At 39.4% G+C, this 20,117-nt stretch overlaps 1 protein-coding gene and 1 long non-coding RNA gene across 6 annotated transcripts in view; one reads left to right on the forward strand and one right to left on the reverse strand.

Annotated features, from left to right (window-relative positions):
• The window catches only part of tmem150c (transmembrane protein 150C), a 39,308-nt gene that overhangs the window by 11,156 nt on the left and 8,035 nt on the right, over positions 1 to 20,117 (reverse strand). For 3 of the 4 annotated variants that reach the window (XM_062981551.1, XM_008110997.3, XM_008110998.3), the window contains 4 exons: positions 7,313 to 7,394; positions 4,333 to 4,386; positions 3,324 to 3,356; positions 3,121 to 3,188 (listed from right to left, as the gene is read on the reverse strand). In XM_062981551.1, the coding sequence (XP_062837621.1) occupies positions 3,121 to 3,188; positions 3,324 to 3,356; positions 4,333 to 4,386; positions 7,313 to 7,392 (235 nt within the window). In that variant the 5' untranslated portion in view covers positions 7,393 to 7,394. Of the gene's footprint in view, positions 1 to 3,120; positions 3,189 to 3,323; positions 3,357 to 4,332; positions 4,387 to 7,312; positions 7,395 to 11,430; positions 11,644 to 20,117 lie in introns of those variants that run through there. The other variant, XM_062981550.1, reaches the window with a different exon arrangement.
• Positions 12,359 to 19,259, forward strand: LOC134299266 (uncharacterized). 2 transcript variants are annotated; one of them, XR_010006453.1, is made up of 3 exons: positions 12,359 to 13,552; positions 15,922 to 16,035; positions 18,729 to 19,259. It is a non-coding gene; the product is annotated as an uncharacterized LOC134299266 (long non-coding RNA). The 2 variants fall into 2 exon arrangements; XR_010006452.1 differs by lacking the exon at positions 12,359 to 13,552 and having other exon boundaries at positions 14,033 to 16,035.

The following is a 20,117-nucleotide window of genomic DNA, read 5'->3' on the forward strand; positions in this document are numbered from 1 at the left end:
GCCACCGGAGATGTCTGGGGATTTGGGGTCTATGGATACTTCTGAACCTGGGGTTTCTGCAGGAGCTGATCCCAATTGGGATGCTTGGAGAAGGGAGGATGGTTCTTTAAGTGTTCATGGGGCTAAGTGTGGGCAGGATGATTGGGACTCCGACGAATTGCTAGGTACTCCAGATCCACGAGCTCTAGCTGTGTGGAGTTCAGACTCTGAGTAGATTTGGGACACCTGGTGTTTGGGTGTGAGTGTTTGGTCACCCAGGAGGAAGGGGAATAAAATGTGAATGTTTGGCCACTGCACTTTGCGTGTGGCAAGGTGTTGCTGAGGCGCCATTGGGATCTCTGTGTTTCTGGACTTGGACTGTGATTCGGATCTGCTGATACCATCTGGCTTGGCTCTCGCTGTGTCTTATCGTGGACCTGTTTTGGATGACTGCACCCTCTTCGGACTTTGGATTGAATTTGACCTGGCTTCTGTCTACGCCCTCTGACTGACGGCTACTCCCGGCTTCTGACTATTGGTTTGTCTTTCGGAATTTCTGCTGCCTCCTGACCTGACCTTGGATTCTTCTGACGACGGCTATTCATCATCCCTTTGAGGCTCTCGGCTTATCTGCACCGTGGAAGCAGCTTTACTGCTTTTCTAGTTTGTTTATTTTCCAGCAATTAACTCTATTTGTTTTCCAAAGCTGAATTGAAGCGTTATTTAGTTTTTTATTGAATGCCAGCATGGGAAATTAGCGTGGCTCGTTTTTGAGTTATTATTGTCCAATCTACTCTCGAAACACTGAAAAGTGAAGTGTTTCAAGGATATTTCCTGTGTTTACGTTATTTTTTGGCTTATCTTCGGAATAAACTTTGTTTTGTATGTTAACTGGCGTCTGACTCTTGACAGGTTCCTCCTTTTTTTTCCTCCTACTGGTAGCTTCAGTACGAATGTTGCTTCTCGATATTTTTGAAATGTTATATACATATATTTTTAAATGAAGCTGTTGTTTCAAAAACTTCAAAAAGCATTTTTGTTTCTTTTAAAGATGCTTTTTAGAAAAGCAGCTGCAAATAGAACAAGGTTTTCTTTGAAATGGGAACTATGCAAACTGTGGAACTATGCAAAACTCGTATCACAGTTTAAATAATGAAATGAATAAATGACACGGATAGCGTTATGCAAAAATTAAATAGTTTTATGCATGCAGCAACATGTTTAGAAATTGCCATAAATTGGAAAGAAGTTAGCATTTATCTTTGAACAGATGGAGAGGCAGAGTACTTTTGATTTTTTTTCTCTAATTCAAAAACTGACAGCTCAGTCTAGTTTTGAATGACATACAGATGACTGAATTTTTTTTTAGTGTCTTGTCTCCATTTACTGAATATATCAATAACAGCTCTGGAACAATTTGTCACTCAAAGTTACATGAAAGCCTTTGCAATGATGTGTGCTCCTCTTTTTTGCTCAATGGAAAGATTATGTAATTTCTTCTTTTAACCTTCCTTTTAATCTAGATGCATTCACTGGGTTTTTATTATTATTGTACTTGATTTTTTAAAATATAAAAATGGATTATTTGAGTCTACACTGCCATATAATCCAGTTCAAAGCAGATAATATGGATTTTATATGGCAGTGTAGAAGGGGGCAAAGTTTAACTCACATATCTTCAAACCAGCACTCCTCAGTTCAGTAGATTTACAACTCCCCATGTTAGCTGTGGATGGTTATTATCCAACATATCTCAAAGGCTGACAGGTGGAAAGCAGTACATTAATTTGTAAGATATTTGTATAGGTATTCTTACTTTTAAAATTGTAAGCACATACATGGGTTATGGAATTACTCATAATAATTATAGGTAGTGCATACAAGACAGACAGTCTATCCCTGACAAAAAAGCAGTTTTTATACAGCACAGAAAATATTTACCATAGTTTGGATAGTAACTTTATAAAAGTAGTCTGTCTTCATGACTTATTGAAAAGTAATTTGTTGTTGTTTCCTATTTCAATGATTACAAAGTAACTTGGTTTGTTGCTTTTTATATGTCTTTTTTTTTCTTACTCAAAACCCATTAAGACTTGCTACATTACTTCCAAAATGTAGCCTCTCATTATCAAACAATCTGGACCCTTACATTTCTAGCATTAAAAAGCTGATTGGTCTGACCGCTGTGGCTCGGTTCCTATCCATAGTATAGGAGTAGCAATCTGGACAAGGATTGTACACGAATTACATATAAATGGTGTGCAATCATCAATATGTGCATAATCTTGTTTGTGTGATTTTCATGCACATGCATTTTTTTAAGCAGTAGAAAAGGATAAATCAAAATAACAACCAAGATGAGGTGATTTTTTAAAAGTGAAAAGTCTTTTAAAAAAAACAGAAGAGGTTGAAATGTTTTTTATATCTGATATCTTATACATTTTCACATTTTACAGGCCTGGTTCTTATTGCAGTAGTAAATCTGTCTGAGTGAGCTTTAGGCTTGAAGAAAATGCTGTCAAAGCATTAGCTGTCCCCCACTCCAACATTATTGCTATCTTTGGACATTGTGCCCCCAAGCAGGTTTACATGCTACGGTGAGCAACAGGGGAGGTATAATCTCAGCTATTCACAATGCTTATATTTGTTGCTCCAGAGTGTTGTAGAAAATTTAAAATCACAACCGTCTGCTATGTAAACCCAAATTCATATTCGGCAGACAGACATGTCCATACCCAAAGATGCAAGATGCTGATTTGAGGCCTAAATGCTGGTTCTACACAGAAAAGCTTTATACTATACAAGTAGAATTTTGATGGAAAAGCTTCTAGATATAAAACTAATAACGCCAGGATACAAAATCTAGTATATCAGAGTAAAGCCTAGCCTTCTCTTTAATGTTCGAGGAATTTTACTTTTGGTATGGAGACGTCAGACACTTGAACTCTCATGTCCAGTTTCAAATTGAACAGCCCAAACTAAAGTTTACCACCTCAGTGAGAACCAAGCCATAGCTGCTGCATTATTCATTGGATCCCTAGAGTTAGACCTTTACAATATTTACTGGTCTGAATCTGGTGATTCACAAATGTGAATTAGAAAGGACAAAAAGAAGCCAGACATTCTTCATGCAACGCCTACCTAGAAATGCTGCCATGTTCATGACTTGGCTAAACACACAGCTTGCAGGAGGGGCATCACCTGCAACACTTCAAAAATATAACGCGTATCATTGTAACTCTACTAAGCCTGCAACAAAGACAAATAAATCAATAACAAAGTCCATTGGTAAGAATGGGCCTTTTGAAAAGGAAAAGAAAGAAAACAGAAAGTGATCTTATTACCTTATATATGGTGGTTTTAGGGAACTTGATGGGCTAAGAATGCAAAAAGAAAGTAAAGGAATACAAGTCAGAATAACTTTGGTCATTTGATGTTAAAGATTTTAAAACTTGACATGTTGACATTAGGTATATTCAGTTTGAAATACGAAATGTTCATTAGGGCAAAGGTGAACAGAATGTTTATTATGGACCACAACAAAGCTCTGAAATGAGTTAGATCACTGAGATCCCAGCATAATGTAGTAATCTGAGCACTGGTTCTGGAGTTCTGGAGATCATAGTTTGAGTCCTTCCCATAACTTAATTTGAATGAAGAGTTTACTATGGGCCTAGGGAATGTCTTCCACATATGTTTATCAGCACTGGAAGATTCTGCGTGGAACAGGTCTCTTGTCTGCAAAGATTTTACATGGCATAGGAGCTCAAGTTTCCAAATTTCAAGGTTTTCCCCAAATGAGGTGATCTCATTTGTAGACTGGCAGGTTTTGAATGGATAAGACCTCTAATTACAGACTAGCAAAGTTTCACATTATGGAAGTTTGCTGCATTAGAGTACTGGGGTAAAAGGCACAGGGAAGGGCCAGATTAATATGGGATGAATCAGATGTAAGATATGTATCTCACTTGCCCTGTACTAATCTGGGTCCATCTTATGTCCTCAACTTTATCCACTATAAGAATGCAACCCCTGAAGTGTTCCCAAATTGGAATTTGCCTTCCTAGTTGAAAAGAGATTTGTACTACTAATTTACAGCATGCAGGGGTATTGGCCTATATGTGTATCTATGTAGCCTGGATAATATCCTGCAGTAGTGGTATTAAATATTAGTAGCAGCAGCATTTAAAATAACAACAACAATATCAATAATGATAATAAATCACCATAAGTATACACACACATACACACAAATACATATATTCACCTTCATAAACTGGATACTGCAAAGCATTTAATACTAAATAATGCAAACTATATAAATATGAACACATATTTTAAAAATTATTTTACCTGTACGGCACATTTAGTGGAAGAATTTTGCTGTCTTCTACTGCTATAAAATATCTGCCAAAATACAAAGAGAGAACTTTAGATAATATTAAATGAATTCTTTTTGGAAAGCAAGAGGAAAGGTACAGGAATGTCAGGATATAAATGTTGTTTACTAAAATACTCCAAAAGGTGTCGCAGCTCTCAATGTTTTAACTGCTCTAAATGTTTTGAAGTGGATTGTGTTCAATGCTTTTCTAATGGTTATATTTCAAATTGTTTTAGCTAGACTGTTTTTATGTATGGTGAAAGCTGCTTTGAGTGTACCCCACATATAAAGTGGGGAGCGGACTGGATACAAATTAAAATTTTAAAAATAAGCACTTTTTGTTATAAAATCCTGGGTTTGGTAAAGTTACTTTTCTGATTGATATAATCCATCATTCAATTCTGCGAGTTATTATCCGATAATGCAACTTTTCCAAACTATGGTAGAAAAATATGAAGTGGCCTTATAATGTCAAACCATTGCTCTATCTTGCTCAGTATTAGCTATTCTTGCTGACAACTGCTGTCTGCATTATGGCTACAGATAAAGCAACACTTGAGAAAATTGTAAGCAATGTTTGCTGAAATCTCAAAAGTGTCTATATTAAAATTCCATGGATAGTGAATGAGGCTAAAATTTCCTGCCTTGCTCCCTGTCCTTTTCTATGAGTAAGCAAAGTAGAGCCTAACTGTTCCAAGAAATAAGCACCACAAACGAAACAAAGTAAACATGGATAGTTTATGCAGATTAAACTAATTTATATAATTATACAGTCTGCAAAATCCACTTTGCCTGGGGTGGATTTCTTACTGCAGTTTTTGTGTGCAATCACTATTTTAGATGTTCAAATGTAACTGCTGCTACTAACCACTAAGAAAAAAGAGGCTGTATTCTCCAATTGTCCCAATTCAGCAAGAATAGTCCCAATTAATACTCCATTGTTCCACTTTTCAGATGATATTTAAAAGTCCCAGCTTTTTCCTCTTCCTCCTACTTTCCTCATTCATCATTGGCTCTCTTTGAACTGAGTTCAAAACGCAAAAGTAATTTGAACTCAATTCACTTAGCACCAACGAAAGGGATGGAGGTAGACTCTTACCCAGTAGGCTGAAGCAAAGGTAAACTGCTGTATCTTCTCCTAGTTTGTATTTCCCTCCTCATTAGTAACTTTTGCCATCTGATATTGCTTGACCACATATATCCAGATTTCTAATCCAGAGAGTATAAGAGTGGTCCATGTAAGGAATATTGACATTTGTAAAAACAGAGGGGGGGGGGGGGGAGGGAGAGAGAGTGCTAGGGATAACTGAAACACCTTGAGAAGTAAGTATTGATTATATTTAGCAACCATGGAATGCTGGTTGACTTTTGTGAGGAAAAAGAGAAAATAAGGAGAAAATGGAATGAAGTTATCTAGATAAGGGTATGACTAGTTGAATGACTGAAACAATGAATGTTTTCTTGCATGTCCTGTGTGTGAGACTATATATAAATGAAGTGTTTTATGCATGTGCACAGGAGCCCCGGTGGCGAAGTGTGTTAAAGCACTGAGGTGCTGAACTTGCAAACCGAAAGGTCCCAGGTTCAAATCCCGGGAGCGGAGTGAGCACCCACTGTTGTTCCAGCTTCTGCCAACCTAGCAGTTCGAAAACATATCAATGTGAGTAGATCAATAGGTACCATTCCAGCGGGAAGGTAACGGTGCTCCATGCAGTCATGCCGGCCACATGACTTTGGAGGTATCTATGGACAACGCCGGCTCTTCGGCTTAGAAATGGAGATGAACACCAACCCCCAGAGTCAGACATAACTGGACTTAACGTCAGGGGAAACCTTTACCTTTTACTATGCATGTGCACAGGTTTTTAATGGTTTTAACTGTTTAGTTTTAATAGGTTCAATGTTTAATTTTATTTTAATGTTTGCATTGTTTTAGGTTTTGCTTGTAATGTTTAAAAGTTTAAATTAATTATATATATATATATGTATTATACAGTAGTCTCTCACTTATCCAACATTCGCTTATCCAACATTCTGGATTATCCAACACAGTTGGTGTTTTAGTAGTCAATGTTTTTGTAGTCAATCTTTTCAGTACTGAATTCGTAAGTACAGTAATTAGTACATAACATTGCTGTGTATTGAACTGCTTTTTCTGTCAAATTTATTGTAAAACATGATGTTTTGGTGCTTAATTTGCAAAATCATAATGTAATTTGATGTTTAATAGGCTTTTTCTTAATCCCTCCTTATTATCCAACATATTCGCTTATCCAACGTTCTGCCAGCCAGTTTATGTTGGATAAGTGAGTCTCTACTGTATATATATATGTGTGTGTGTGTGTGTGTGTGTGTATATGTGTGTGTATATATATATATATATATATATATATATATATATATATATATATATATATATAGTGTTAGTTGTTTTGGGTCTCTTTTTAGAGAGATACAGTAGAATAGAAATATAATAATAATAATGATATAAATATTATTGTTATTATTATTATTATAATTATAAGTATACAGTGATTTTTTGGTATCTGCTTGAGTATGATTTCAGGGCTCCTCACAGATAGCAAAATATGTGGATTCTCAAGTCCCATTATATACAGTGATGTATTAAAATAATGTCCCGTATATAAAATGACAAAATCAAGGTTTGATTTATTAAAATAATTTCAAGCTATGAATGGTGGAATCCATGGATGCAAAATACATGCATATTGAGGATTGACTGTATATCACTTTCCCTGCAAATAGACGTTTTAAAGAATGGACATATCTGTCTGCTAACAGAAATGGTGTGTTTAAAGATTTTTTAAAAATAAAAAACAGATTTATATTCCTTTCATGATTTCATCTGGAATTATCAGCTTGAGTTACGCTGTGTCAAAGAACTGCTCCTTCCAGAAAGCATTTCAAAATCAATTTGCAAAGCTCACTTACACAATCCACAGTCCTGCTGAGGTAAACAGTGTCAAGACAAGAGGCAAGAACATCCATACGCTGCATTTCTTCCCATCCATGCCTGCGAGGAAGGAAAAGTCAGATAAACATTGCTCTCCAATAAATAAGGTGGCATACTTCATGCAGCTCGCAGATATATTTTGATTTATCCCACTTGGAACCTGTCCTTTCCCCATACATAGACATTGGAAAAGTTGCTTTTTCAGACTGCAACTTTTGAAATAAAGCAAGCATGGTCATGGGAATTGTAATTTTTAAACAGAAATTTTCCAAGTTCTATAATCAAGCTCGAGGTGAAACATGGCAATCTTTAGCTTTCTCTGCTAAAGAGTACTGATGCCTCACTAAACTACAGCTCCCATGATTCCACAGCATTGAACCATGACAGTTAAAGTCTGACCATGGTGGTCCATGCCTTAGTTACTTCTAGACTGGATTACTGCAATGCGCTCTACGTGGGGCTGCCTTTGAAGACGGCTCGGAAACTACAACTAGTACAACGATCGGCAGCCAGGTTTCTAACTGGGGCAGATTACAGGGCGCGCTCAACGCCGCTGTTTAAAGAGCTCCACTGGCTGCCATTTATTTTCCGAGCCCAATTCAAGGTGCAGGTTATCACCTACAAAGCCCTAAACGGTTTGGGACCCACCTATCTTCGAGACCGCATTTCCCCCTATGAACCCGCGCGACCTCTTCGCTCGTCGGGGGAGGCCCTCCTCTCGCTTCCACCAACTTCGCAGTTGCGGTTGGTGGGGACGAGGGAGAGGGCCTTCTCCGCCGTGGCCCCCCGGCTGTGGAACTCGCTCCCCAGGGAGATTAGGCAGGCCCCTACCCTACTTTCTTTCAGGAAGAGCCTGAAAACTTGGCTATTCCAGAAGGCCTTCGTTGACTGATCCTTGTGGGATCATGTTATTTACCTATTAAGCAGTAGACCCTCTGGATGGTTTTTAGGATTCATTCAGCACTTTAAGTATTACACCTGCTGTATAATTATCCCTCCTGATAACTTGATATTGCTTTGCACCTTGGCCTGGATCTTTTGACTCAAATCGGGATTTTAATATTATTGTCTATATTGACTTTTATGACTGTTTTTAATCATGTTGAAGTTTTACTGCTCAGTTTGTTTTATCTGATTTGTGCTGTCGTGTCTGGGCATGGCCCCATGTAAGCCGCCCCGAGTCCCTCCGGGGAGATGGGACTGGATATAAGAATAAAATTATTATTATTATTATTATATTATTAAAGTGGGGTCAAACTGAATTAATTCTACAGCGTAGCTGCATCCTTAGTTACATTTCTTTCTTGCCATTCATTACTTATTTTTTTTCTTATCTCCACAGTTCTCTGCCAGAACATGTTGACATTCTGTAAAGGTAATGGAGCCAAAGCAAGATGATTTTCCATTTACTTCCATATTTGCAAGCTTTTGTGGGTTGGGATTTTTTACAAAGCATCTAGAGTTTGGGATTTTCATACTCGATGTCAAGCAAGCAAGGTCATTCTGGAAACTGCTCTCCTGTAGTTGCTTCCACCCTAGTTCTCAAAGCTTGTGAATTCATTAATAAAGTTAACAGAAGCTGTCACTCAAGAACTAGGAAAGATGCCAGCAGGGACAAAAGTCAATTCCTGTATGCCGCTTGCTTCCTCCTAAGAATTTTCTTTCTGCTTGTGCTGGATTTTAGTTCTGCATCATTCAGCAAAGGCAAAATGCCATCCCTGAAAGACTGCAGCACTTTAACCCCTGCTATGAAGCTCCTTGCATTTTAAGGCATGCGGTGCCTTCTGGTCTTTGCAGTATGACTATTTGTAATGCAAACAAACCCCAAACCAAACTTAATCCTTTGTCAATTTATTATTTAGCTTCCAGAAATCCTTGAGTCTTATTCTGTCTAAAGTAATATTTCACATCAGACATGACTACTGTTCATTTTCCTTTGAGAAATATCAAAAAAAGAGAGAATGAAGTAGCTAAAGGTTAGAAGTAGATTTTATCAAAGTGTTCATGTTCTCCACTCTTGCATAATATAAATACAAAATGCTGGCTGGATCTGTCAGGATCTTTAATTCAGGATCTCCCTTATTTTTTAAAGAAAGAAATACATTTCAGTCAAGGAAAACACAAAATAAAACACACAGACATTTTAGATAAGGCATGGGCAAACTTAGACTCTCCAGTTGTTTATGGACTTCAACTCTGATAATTCTTAACAGCTGGTAGGCTTTAAGGAATTGTGGGAGTTGACGTCCAAAACATTTGGAGGGCCCAAGTTTGCTCATGCTTGTTTTAGATGAATAAAATTACCATGACTACAAAGTTACATACTATAATTAAACAACTATTTTAAAAACCCTACAAATTTCCAACTCTCTATTGGATGGTTATCATCACTTATTAACCTATCTTATTTAGATAATAGTGGAATCACATTTCTAATTAATCATGCTGTAAATTAATGCAGTTTGATACCACTTTTAACTACTGTGATTCTATAATCATGGGAGAATGCAAAAGGCATTGTAAAGTACAATTTCCATGATTCCATAGCATTTTCACCGTTTTTAAAATCAATTTGTATCTATATGTCATCGTTATCATATGCCGAAATCACTGGGTTGCTGTGAGTTTTCTGGGCTGTATAGCCATGTTCCAGAAGCATTCTCGCCTGACATTTCACCCACATCTATGGCAGGCATCTTCAGAGATTGTGCGGTCTGTTGGAAACTAGGCAAGCAGCCAGGCTTTGAAGCTGCAAGGCTATTCAATGCTAACCAAGGGGGCCAATTGCAACATTCACACTTGCCTCCAAAAGACGTGAGTTCTTTCTCTCACCCTGGACCTTCCACAGATATATAAACCCCACTTGCCTAATTTCCAACAGACCTCACAACCTCTGAGGATGCCTGTTATAGATGTGGGTGAAACATCAGGACAGAATGCTTCTGGAACATGGCCATACAGCCCGGGAAACTCACAGCAACCCAGTGATTCTGGCCATGAAAGCCTTCTACAACACATTAAAGAGGAATTGTTTACAATAACATCAACATATTAGCTTTGGAAATAATGTTTCCAATCAGTTGCTTCACAAACAGAACATAAATGCTTCGTATGTCCCTAATAACTGGTACTGAGAGGTACAGGGCACATCTACACTGTAGAATTAATGCAGTTTGACACTACTTTTATTGCCATGGCTCAATGCTTTGAGATTTTGGGAGTTGTAGCTGGTTGAGACTAAAGACCTTGTAACACTACAACTTCCAGGATTCCATGGCAGTTAAAATGATATCAAACTGCATTGATTCTACAATATAGATCAGGCATGGGCAAACTTCGGCCCTCCGGGTGTTTTGGACTTCAACTCCCACAATTCCTAACAGCCTACCGGCTGTTGGGAATTGTGGGAGTTGAAGTCCAAAACACCTGGAGGGCCTAAGTTTGCCCATGCCTGGTATAAATGCACCTATACTTTCTCTCATACTGAAGCAATATACACCTAGTCTCTGGATGTATGTACAGCAGAGTCTCACTTATCCAACACTCGCTTATCCAACGTTCTGGATTATCCAACACATTTTTGTAGTCAATGTTTTCAATACATTGTGATATTTTGGTGCTAAATTCGTAAATATAGTAATTACTACATAGCATTACTGCATATTGAACTACTTTTTCTGTCAAATTTGTTGTATAACATGATGTTTTGGTGCTTAATTTGTAAAATCATAACCTAATTTGATGTTTAATAGGCTTTTCCTTAATGCCTCCTTATTATCCAACATATTCACTTATCCAACATTCTGCTGGCCCGTTTATGTTGGATAAGTGAGACTCTACTGTATATTATATTACCAGGGGAAAATAACGTATTTTTGGAAGAGTGAAAGCTGGAGGGAATTTCCTCAGATGGGGCTTGGAAGTCACAATTTGCCTTTGCTTTCCTCCGAGGCTGAGAGAGTGTGACTTGTAGAAAGCCTTCCATAGCCAAGATAGGATTCGAACCCCAATGTTCAAGCCACTGTGACCACACTATGTACCACCATTAGCAGACAAAGATGGCTAGATTCCTGTCAGGATCTCAGCCTGGACTCACATGGCCTCTTTGGCCTTCTCTTCCACCAAGGCCTGGGTGTCACATTGCATTTTGGAGCTTTAGGAGAGGCTTCTTCTCCTTTCTCTCCAGTTATGTCTGCCATCTTGCTTCAAAAGCCTCCCCACAAAAATGTAAGGCCTCAAAAGTTGAGAAATGAGGAGATATCTGTTTAAGTGGATCAGCGCATGTCTGTTTCCAAGGCAATGTGGAGGGAAAATGAGGGGTTTTCTACCATGGCCTGGCTCCAGGTTGCTATGGCAACGCATTAAGGAGCAGTTAATCGCACAGGCCTTGATCCCACAGAACTGTACAGAACTGGGCCCTTCCACACAGCCATATATCCCTGGATATCAAGGCAGAAAATCCCACAATATCGGCTTTGAACTGGGATATCTGAGTCCACACTGCCATATATCCATGTTCAAAGCAGAAAATGTGGGATTTTATTCAGCTGTGTGGAAGGGGCCTAAAATGGGCCTGGATTCGGTCCTCTTCTAGACCAAAATAAATGTACAGGGCACAAAATTATATCTTTTGCTCACGGAAAGCTAATATGTCGGAGAATATAGGCTAACAATGTAATCGGCAACATTTGTTTTGTATATGTAGGAATTATTTTCAATTAAAAAAGGTTATTTCCACGAAGCCATACATCCCTGAATATCAAAGAAGAAAATCCGATAATATCTGCTTTGAACTGGGTTATCTGAATCCACACTGCCATATATTCCACTTCAAAGCAGAAAATGTGGGGTTTTATTCAGCTGTGTGGAAGGGGCTTTTAAGTGCCATCTGAAGCATTATTGGTCATATATACATTAATCCAGGCATGAGCAAATTTCAGCCTCTCCAGGTGTTTTGGACTGCAACTCCCACAATTCCTAACAGCCGGTAGGCTGTTAGGAATTGTGGGAGTTGAAGTCCAAAACACCTGGAGGGAGGGCCGAAGTTTGCTGAATTTTGCTGAATTAACCACTTCATTTTTAATGGTCCCATAAGAACATTCCTCCTTTGCACTCGTCAGTAGGCAATGTTAGCTTGGGAACTATCACAGCATGATAGATTTCTCACATAAGTATTTTCCAATATTTACTTTTTAATAAATCTCTCTTGCTTATTCCACAAGTGAGAGACCAGAGCACGGTGAAAAATCGAAAATGGTTGAAAAATGGAAAGCAGAGTGCATTTACACCAGGCATGAGCAAACTTTGGCCTTCCGGGTGTTTTGGATTTCAACTCCCACCATTCCTAAGTGGCTGAGGGGGTAAAGGAGGCTGTTAGGAATGGTGGAAGTCCAAAACATTTGGAAAGCCAAAGTTTCCCCATGCCTAATCTACACTGTGGAATGAATGCTGTTTGACACCACTTTAGCTGACTCAATGGCTCAATGCCACTGAATCTTGAGAGAGTATCTCTCGAAAGGAAGGGAAATTCATTCCTGAAAGAGTAATTATCATGGGGAAAAGGTGTCTCCATTGAAGTTTTAGCACCAATCCTTGTTTCCACAGCAAGCCCAATTTTCCAAAATCCAATTATCACAGGGATGGAAAGTGAGGTGGAGTTATACTTAAAAAATGTATCTGTTCCAACAAACATACAAATTCAATTTAAGAACAAACCTACAGAACATATCTTGTTCGTAACATGGGGACGGCCTGTAACTGGAAAGCAAGGCGTAGAAAAGCAAAGAAAGACTGTATTTTTTCCTCCTTTTTCAGATAATGAATTAACAGCTGGTCTCAGCTCAGTTGGGGAGTGGAGAAGAAAAATGAGTGTATACTCTCAAATGGATTATATTTGACTTTTCCTCCTCTTGGGAATCCAAAGCAGCTGTTCCTTCATGATCTGCATCGCCTCCCTCTCCACTAGATGTTTTTTGGGATGGAGCCCAATCGCAGACATAAACATAGCACTTATGTATTTGTAAGTCACTCTCAGGATGCTAACCAAGGTTTGTTAATGAGCTGAATATATTAATTAAATTCTTCCAGAAAGTCAAATAATGGATAGATGTTTCTGGATGTCCACAGATGATGGCATCCCTACCACATGGACCATCTGCTAGCTGCAGAAATAAATGACCTGGAGAAATTACAAAGTATGGCTTGCCTTGTGCAGTTAGGTGAGTCCAAAACTTGTCATCCTCTGTTTGTAACCTGTTATTTCTTTCATCTTTTTCTTACCACAAAGGAGGAAAAGACAAAATATTTACAAAATGCCTTTTGATAAGTGGTACGAGGAAAAATCTGTCTGAAAGCTCCCTAAAATACCCTACTGTGGGAGCAAACAGTAGAGGGTTGCTGTGAGTTTTCTGGGCTGTATGGTCATGTTCCAGAAGCATTCTCTCCTGACATTTTGCCCACATCTATGGCAGGTATCTTCAGAGGTTGTGAGGTCTGTTGGAAACTAGGCGAGTGGGTTTCATATATCTGGAATGTCCAGGGTCGAGGAAAGAACTCTTGTCTGTTGGAGGCAAGTATGAATGTTACAATTGGCCACCTTGATTAGCATTGAATGGCCTTCACACTTGCCTCAACAGACAAGAGTTCTTTCTCCTACCCTGGACCTTCCAGATATATTAAGTTCACCTGCATAGTTTCTAACAGACCTCACAACCTCTGAGGATGCCTGCCATAGATGTGGGCGAAACGTCAGGAGAGAATGCTTCTGGAACATAGCCATACAGCCCGGAAAACTCACAGCAACCAAGTGATTCCGGCCATGAGAGCCTTTGACAACACATCAAAGAGTACAGTGTTTTAGGAAACTTCAAAATATGGTTTATTTATTTGTCTGCCTATTGTCTATACAGTATCCCATTCTTTCCTTAGTGAATTCAGAGCAGTGTACACAAGGGTTATCACAATGAATACAACAAGCTGGCTATGTAGGTTAGGCAAATTGATAGATGAATCGGAAGTGGATCTATATCTCTGAAAGAACTCTATGCATGACAAAGCCATAAAAATAAATCCTAAACATGCTTACATGGATGACTGTCTGTCTGTCAGGACTGCTTTGCACATTCCTACTTCACAGAGCGGGTTGAGCTAATGGCCCTTGTAGTATGATTCTATGATGCTATATGGAAGCAAATCTTGCTTGATCAAGACAACTTAAATTCCATACAAATCTTATTAGAGAAAGATGTGGTTTTGGTTTATAAAATTCTTAATTAGCAGCATGTTTTGTGCACTGACATCTGATCAACACCAGAGGGCATAAAATACTCTTTAAGGAACCAAATCACAGAACCTTAAACCCATAATCATGACTGGTATAGGAACCATGCCATGACAGATTCACAATATGATTTCCCCTGTCTTGCATAAAAGAATACGTTATAACTATGGCAGTCTTTGAATCAGAGGAATCTGTCCTCTTCCATATTGAGGGTCAAACTGAAAATAATCTAGGGTCATACTCCAATTATTATCAATTTTTTCAATATGATTTTTTTCCATATGAATGCTGCCAGAGACTTCCCTTCCAGAAAGAGGAGCAGTAGGTTCCAAGAATGCAATATTGAAATTTAAGATACCAAAAGCAACTTAGGTGGCTGACAAACAACAGAAATACCACATTAGGAAAAAGATAACGAAATCTAAATAGCTGCATATACTTATAGAAACATTAGAAGAGATAGAAATAAAGTTGGAAAAGACCAAAAGGTCCATCCCATCCAACCTCCTGACACTCAGGAATAAACATTCAAAGCACTCCTGAGATATGACCATCCAGCCTCTGGTCAAAAAACCTCCAGGGGAGACTCCACCATACACCAAGGCAGGATATTCCACTTCCAAACACATTTTACTATCAAGAGGTTTTTCCTAATGTTTAGGTGGAATCTCTTTTCCTGAAGTTTGAATTCATTGATCCATGTCCTAGTCTCTAAAACAGCAGAAAACAAGACTGCTCCCTCTTCAATATGACATCCTTTCTAATATTTAAACATGTCTATCATGACACCTCTTAACCTTTACTTCTCCAGGCTGAACATACTCAGCTTCATAAGCTGTTCCTCTTAGGGCTTTAGTTTCCAGACCTTTTACCATGTTAGTCTCAGCTTGTCAATATCCTTCTTGAATTGTGGTATCCAGAACTGGACACAGCATTCTAAGTGAGATCTGGTTGACCCTGGGTGAGTCACAGACTCTCGGTCCCATAAACCCGTGATAGGATTACCCTAGGATCACTGTAAATTGGAAATTACTTGGAAGACACACAACATCAATTTGCCTTAACTATAACAAGATGAATAATATGCATCCTCTGGAACACAGGGAGGCATCTCACAACCAGCTGGACTACTGCTCCAATAAAGCTAACACAAACAAGGTTTCGTGCACAATTTTTCCCCAGTCCAAATTGAAAAAAAGCAGGGACTGAACTTGGTCCCTGATGCATGTGCTGCACCACCAAGCCACACGCTCTTCCAATGTTTCACTTGCATTTGCCTTATAAATAGTTCCTTATTTTCACATGCAGCAAGCTAATGATCACGACATGCTGCCATGCTGCTGCCCTGAGATGGAACAGCCAATGAATAGCAGTGTTCTGAGGCACACCCACTGCACAGAAAGACAAGCTTTCGGGTAATAGGTATGTGACTGCAAACAACACATCTTCACCTTCTCTCTTAGCCACAAAATCTCCTCACCTGCATTAGCAAATGTCTCATGTCAGATTAACTGTCAGAGAACCAGGGAACGCAACTGCCAGTTATAACGCCAGGATTACATGGATTAGGGTGGATGGCAGAACTCACTTTACAAGCCAGGGATAAAGCTTTCAGCTTAATGCTGCTCCATAAATATTCCAAAATATTCCATTTGACAAATGAACTCTTGCTTACACAGGCAGATAGTGTTAACCATTGCAGTCCTCGAGGCAAAAGCAACCAGGCACAAGGCTGAGCAATTGATGAGCCCAAGGGCTAGTTCGGGCATGGGCAAACTTTGGCCCTCCAGGTGCTTTGGACTTCAACTCCCAGAAATCCCAGCCAGCTTTCCGGATGTTAGGAATTGTGGGAGTTGACGTCCAAAATAACTGGAGGATATTTTGGACATGCCTGGGCTAGTTGCATATGGACCTCTGACCCATTTTGAGCATGTCAATATGACATTGTTCTAATAAGGCACAAAACAGAAGCACTTCATGGTGTAGAATATGATGGAGTGGAGAATATACTGTATAGCCCTCCAAATGTGTTTGACTTCAGTTTCTTCAGGTCCAGATAATATAATAACATTTATTTATTTATACCCTGCTTTGTCTCCCAAAGGGGACTCAGAGCGGCTTGACATAAAAGCATTAACATGCAATTTAACCCAGTTAACCAACAGTCAAGCCTGATAGGGATTGTAGTCCAACAACATTTATAGTAGAGATAAACAAAATGAATAGTGTCTTCTCTAACAAAGCTCTGGAGCAGATATAGAATCCAGGAGAGAGCCTGGAATCCTTTCCAGAGCTGAATCAGACTAGCCTAATGTGGGACATATCCTTCTATGCTTGGACAAATTATTATTATCTATCTATACATCTAAAAGTGAATCTATCTATCTATTTTCCAAGATAGCTCCCACTCCAGGGAGTACTGTGAACTCCACTGATGATGGATCTGGATCATCATCATACCCCCCATGATCAACAGAAAATACTGGAGGGTTTTTTTTTTTGGGGAGGGGGGCTCGACTCTGGATGATGGGAAATGCAGTTCATCCCACATCCTGGGAGCACTTCCAGAGAGCACTGTGAATCCCATCAACAATGGATCTGGACCAAACTTGGCAAGCATACCCAACATAACCAACTTTCAATACTGGTGGGGTTTGAGGGCAATGACACCCAGAGAGTCCAGTAAACCCCACCAATGATAGATCAAGTCCAAAATTGGCATTTATAGACATCATGACAAACTTAAAATACTAGCAGAGTTTAGGGAAGTCTAGGCCAATGGGAGTTCCAACCCTCCCACATCTAGAAAGCCCTGTGAATCCCACCAAAGATGAATCTGAACCAAATTTTGGAAATATATCCATAATGACCAACTTTAAGTACTGCTTGAGTTTTGAAGGCAATGACAGAAGATGGTAGGAATTGCAGTCCTACATCCAGAGAATTCTGTGAACTCCACTGACGATGGATCCGAACCAAACTTGGCGCATATACCTATCATAACCAACTTTAACTATTGGTGGGGAGGGGGGATGATTGAAGATTATGAGAGTTGTGGTTTACCCACATCCTTATCCATTTTAGTGGAACCATTTATAACATCAAAAACAAAACAATCACTACTTCTCATAATTATCATTACAGAATCCTTAGCCTAGACATTGTTGGATACCTAAGCTTGTTGTTGCTGTTGTTGTTGTTGTTATACAATTTCCAGAATATTCCATACACTATGATCAGTGGTCATGCTTGCTAATGGAAGTTATAGCATACATGCTTTGCATAAATTGCCCTGACTTCTCATGAGACAAGTTTTCTGGCTTTCAATGGAAGAAGTCGGAACATCCAGGAACCTGGATCTATTGCAGATATTATTCTATGTGTATATGCAAGATCTTCACTGCATATTAGGCAGATAACTACAAATTCCTGGTGACATGGAAGGCTTCTCTTATGACTGTAAATAATACTATATGTTAAAGAATGCTATTTATGTTATGGTTGAGCCTTCTGGCTCCGATACTAGGAGACGAGGTCGTAAGACTCCTCGAGAGTCAGACTCTTTTGAGGAGCGTGAAAGGAAACGGCTCCGGGACTGATTTGCAGAACCAACAGACGAAGACTCCTTTGAGGGTTTTACCGGGGGAATGGAGGAAGAGATGGTTAGCTCAGAGGAGGATGACATGGAATGGACTCGTGTGAGGGAGGATTTGGGTGTCACTGGCAATGATAGCATGGGAGGCGACTGGCGGGTTGCAGGATCGGACCCGTGGACGGGCTGGAGGGATGGAACGGGATCCACAGCTGGGGATGCTGTGGGGCGTAGTCAAAGGTGTTTTAGTTCTGATGAGGATGATGATGAGGAGGCACCTGGAATTAGGATAGCAGCTGACAGCGATGAGGAGTTATGAACTGGCATAAAATGGGGTCTAGAATCAATGGCTAATTGCGTTGGGCAAGGTAATCTGGACGAACGCTTGGGCTCTTGTTGGGGAACTTCCTGAAGACGGGTGTGATTCGTTTGCTGGATACGTAAGTTACCAAGGACACTGGGCATAGACGGCAGGAGGAACTGTGTGGGCTTTTTCTGTGCAACTTGTGTTTAATCTTGATAGTTTGGACCTCCGTCGTCTTTTTGACGGACATTATTGCCAACTCTGGATTGACGCTGGACTGACTGACTGACTACGACTCTGGACTAACCCTTCTGTGGCTATCGGTGGAACTTGTGGAACCTTAGATGTCTGCGTTTGGCTTTCGACCTCGGACCGGATTGGGACCCCGCTGACCGTCGTTACCCTGATTGATGTGCCTGGACCTGGTTTTCGCCCGTTGCACGGAGGAGCAACAGCCCGAGTTACTTCTGTAGCTCTTGAGTAGCAGAGGGGAATCTGCTGCTGAGTTTTGTGTTCATTTTGACCTTTTGTTAACCAGTTTTTGTTTGTTTAATTGCCAGGCTGAAGTAAGCACCTTTGATTTAACCCGGATTAAACTTCTGTTTAATCCGGTTTATTCTTTTGAACTGTTTAAACTCAAACGAAGCTATTTTTGTTACTTTTCATACTGAAGACAAGTGTTTGCCTAGTCTTTTGTTTCCTACGGGCAATTTTTAGTTCTGTAACCTCAATAAACTGTGTTGTATTCTATTTGGAGGCGTTCTGTCTTTGACAATTTAAGTCAATTCAGTCCAACTAAGAATTAGAACTGGGAGATTATCACTGTTCACACAGTTCTCTTGCTGTATGTCTTGTTTACAGGATGGTCTATTGATCTTTGCATATATTTCTAGATCACAAATTCCTGGTGACATGGAAGGCTTCTCATATGACTGTACCACTTGTAAATAATACTATACTTTAAAGAATACTATTCAAGCCAAATCCATCCAACTAAGAATGAGAACTGGGAGATTATCACTATTCACACAGTTCTCTTGCTGTATGTCTTGTTTGCAGGATGATCTATTGATCTTTGCATACATTTCTAGACCAAACTACAACCACCTGACTATATAACCATGACAACAGACAACCTTTCCAATTTGCTTTCTAAAGGGCAGAGGGCTTTTGTTAGAGGCTCTTTTTTATCTGACAGCCTATGCAGGTTAATGGATGTGTAGGATTTATCTAATGTTCGTGCCTCTTTAGTCTTCCATTTTTTGAAACATTTCTCCATTATTGGAAAGTGTCCAGTTGGCAGAAAAGAAAACAGCTGGATTCAAATTGCTGTAATCTTAACTTTGGTGTTTTGTTTGTTTTTTTACAATTACAACTTGAAAATCTCCAAGCTAGTGAAACCTGGGAGTTGTAGTTCCAAAAAGTAGATCCAAGTTCTGATTATTCAGGGCCTGAGAGAAATATACTCTCCATTTCTTTTGAGGCATTTTCGTCTATCCTTATAGATGAAAAACGCCCAGGAACAGATCACAAAATTGAACACACAGCATAAATTAACTTTACTATGTTTAACGTTCAAGAATTATGTGTTGATACTAGACTGCTGCA

The sequence above is a fragment of the Anolis carolinensis genome, chromosome 5, assembly GCF_035594765.1.
Source record: "Anolis carolinensis isolate JA03-04 chromosome 5, rAnoCar3.1.pri, whole genome shotgun sequence".
Taxonomy (NCBI): domain Eukaryota; kingdom Metazoa; phylum Chordata; class Lepidosauria; order Squamata; family Dactyloidae; genus Anolis; species Anolis carolinensis.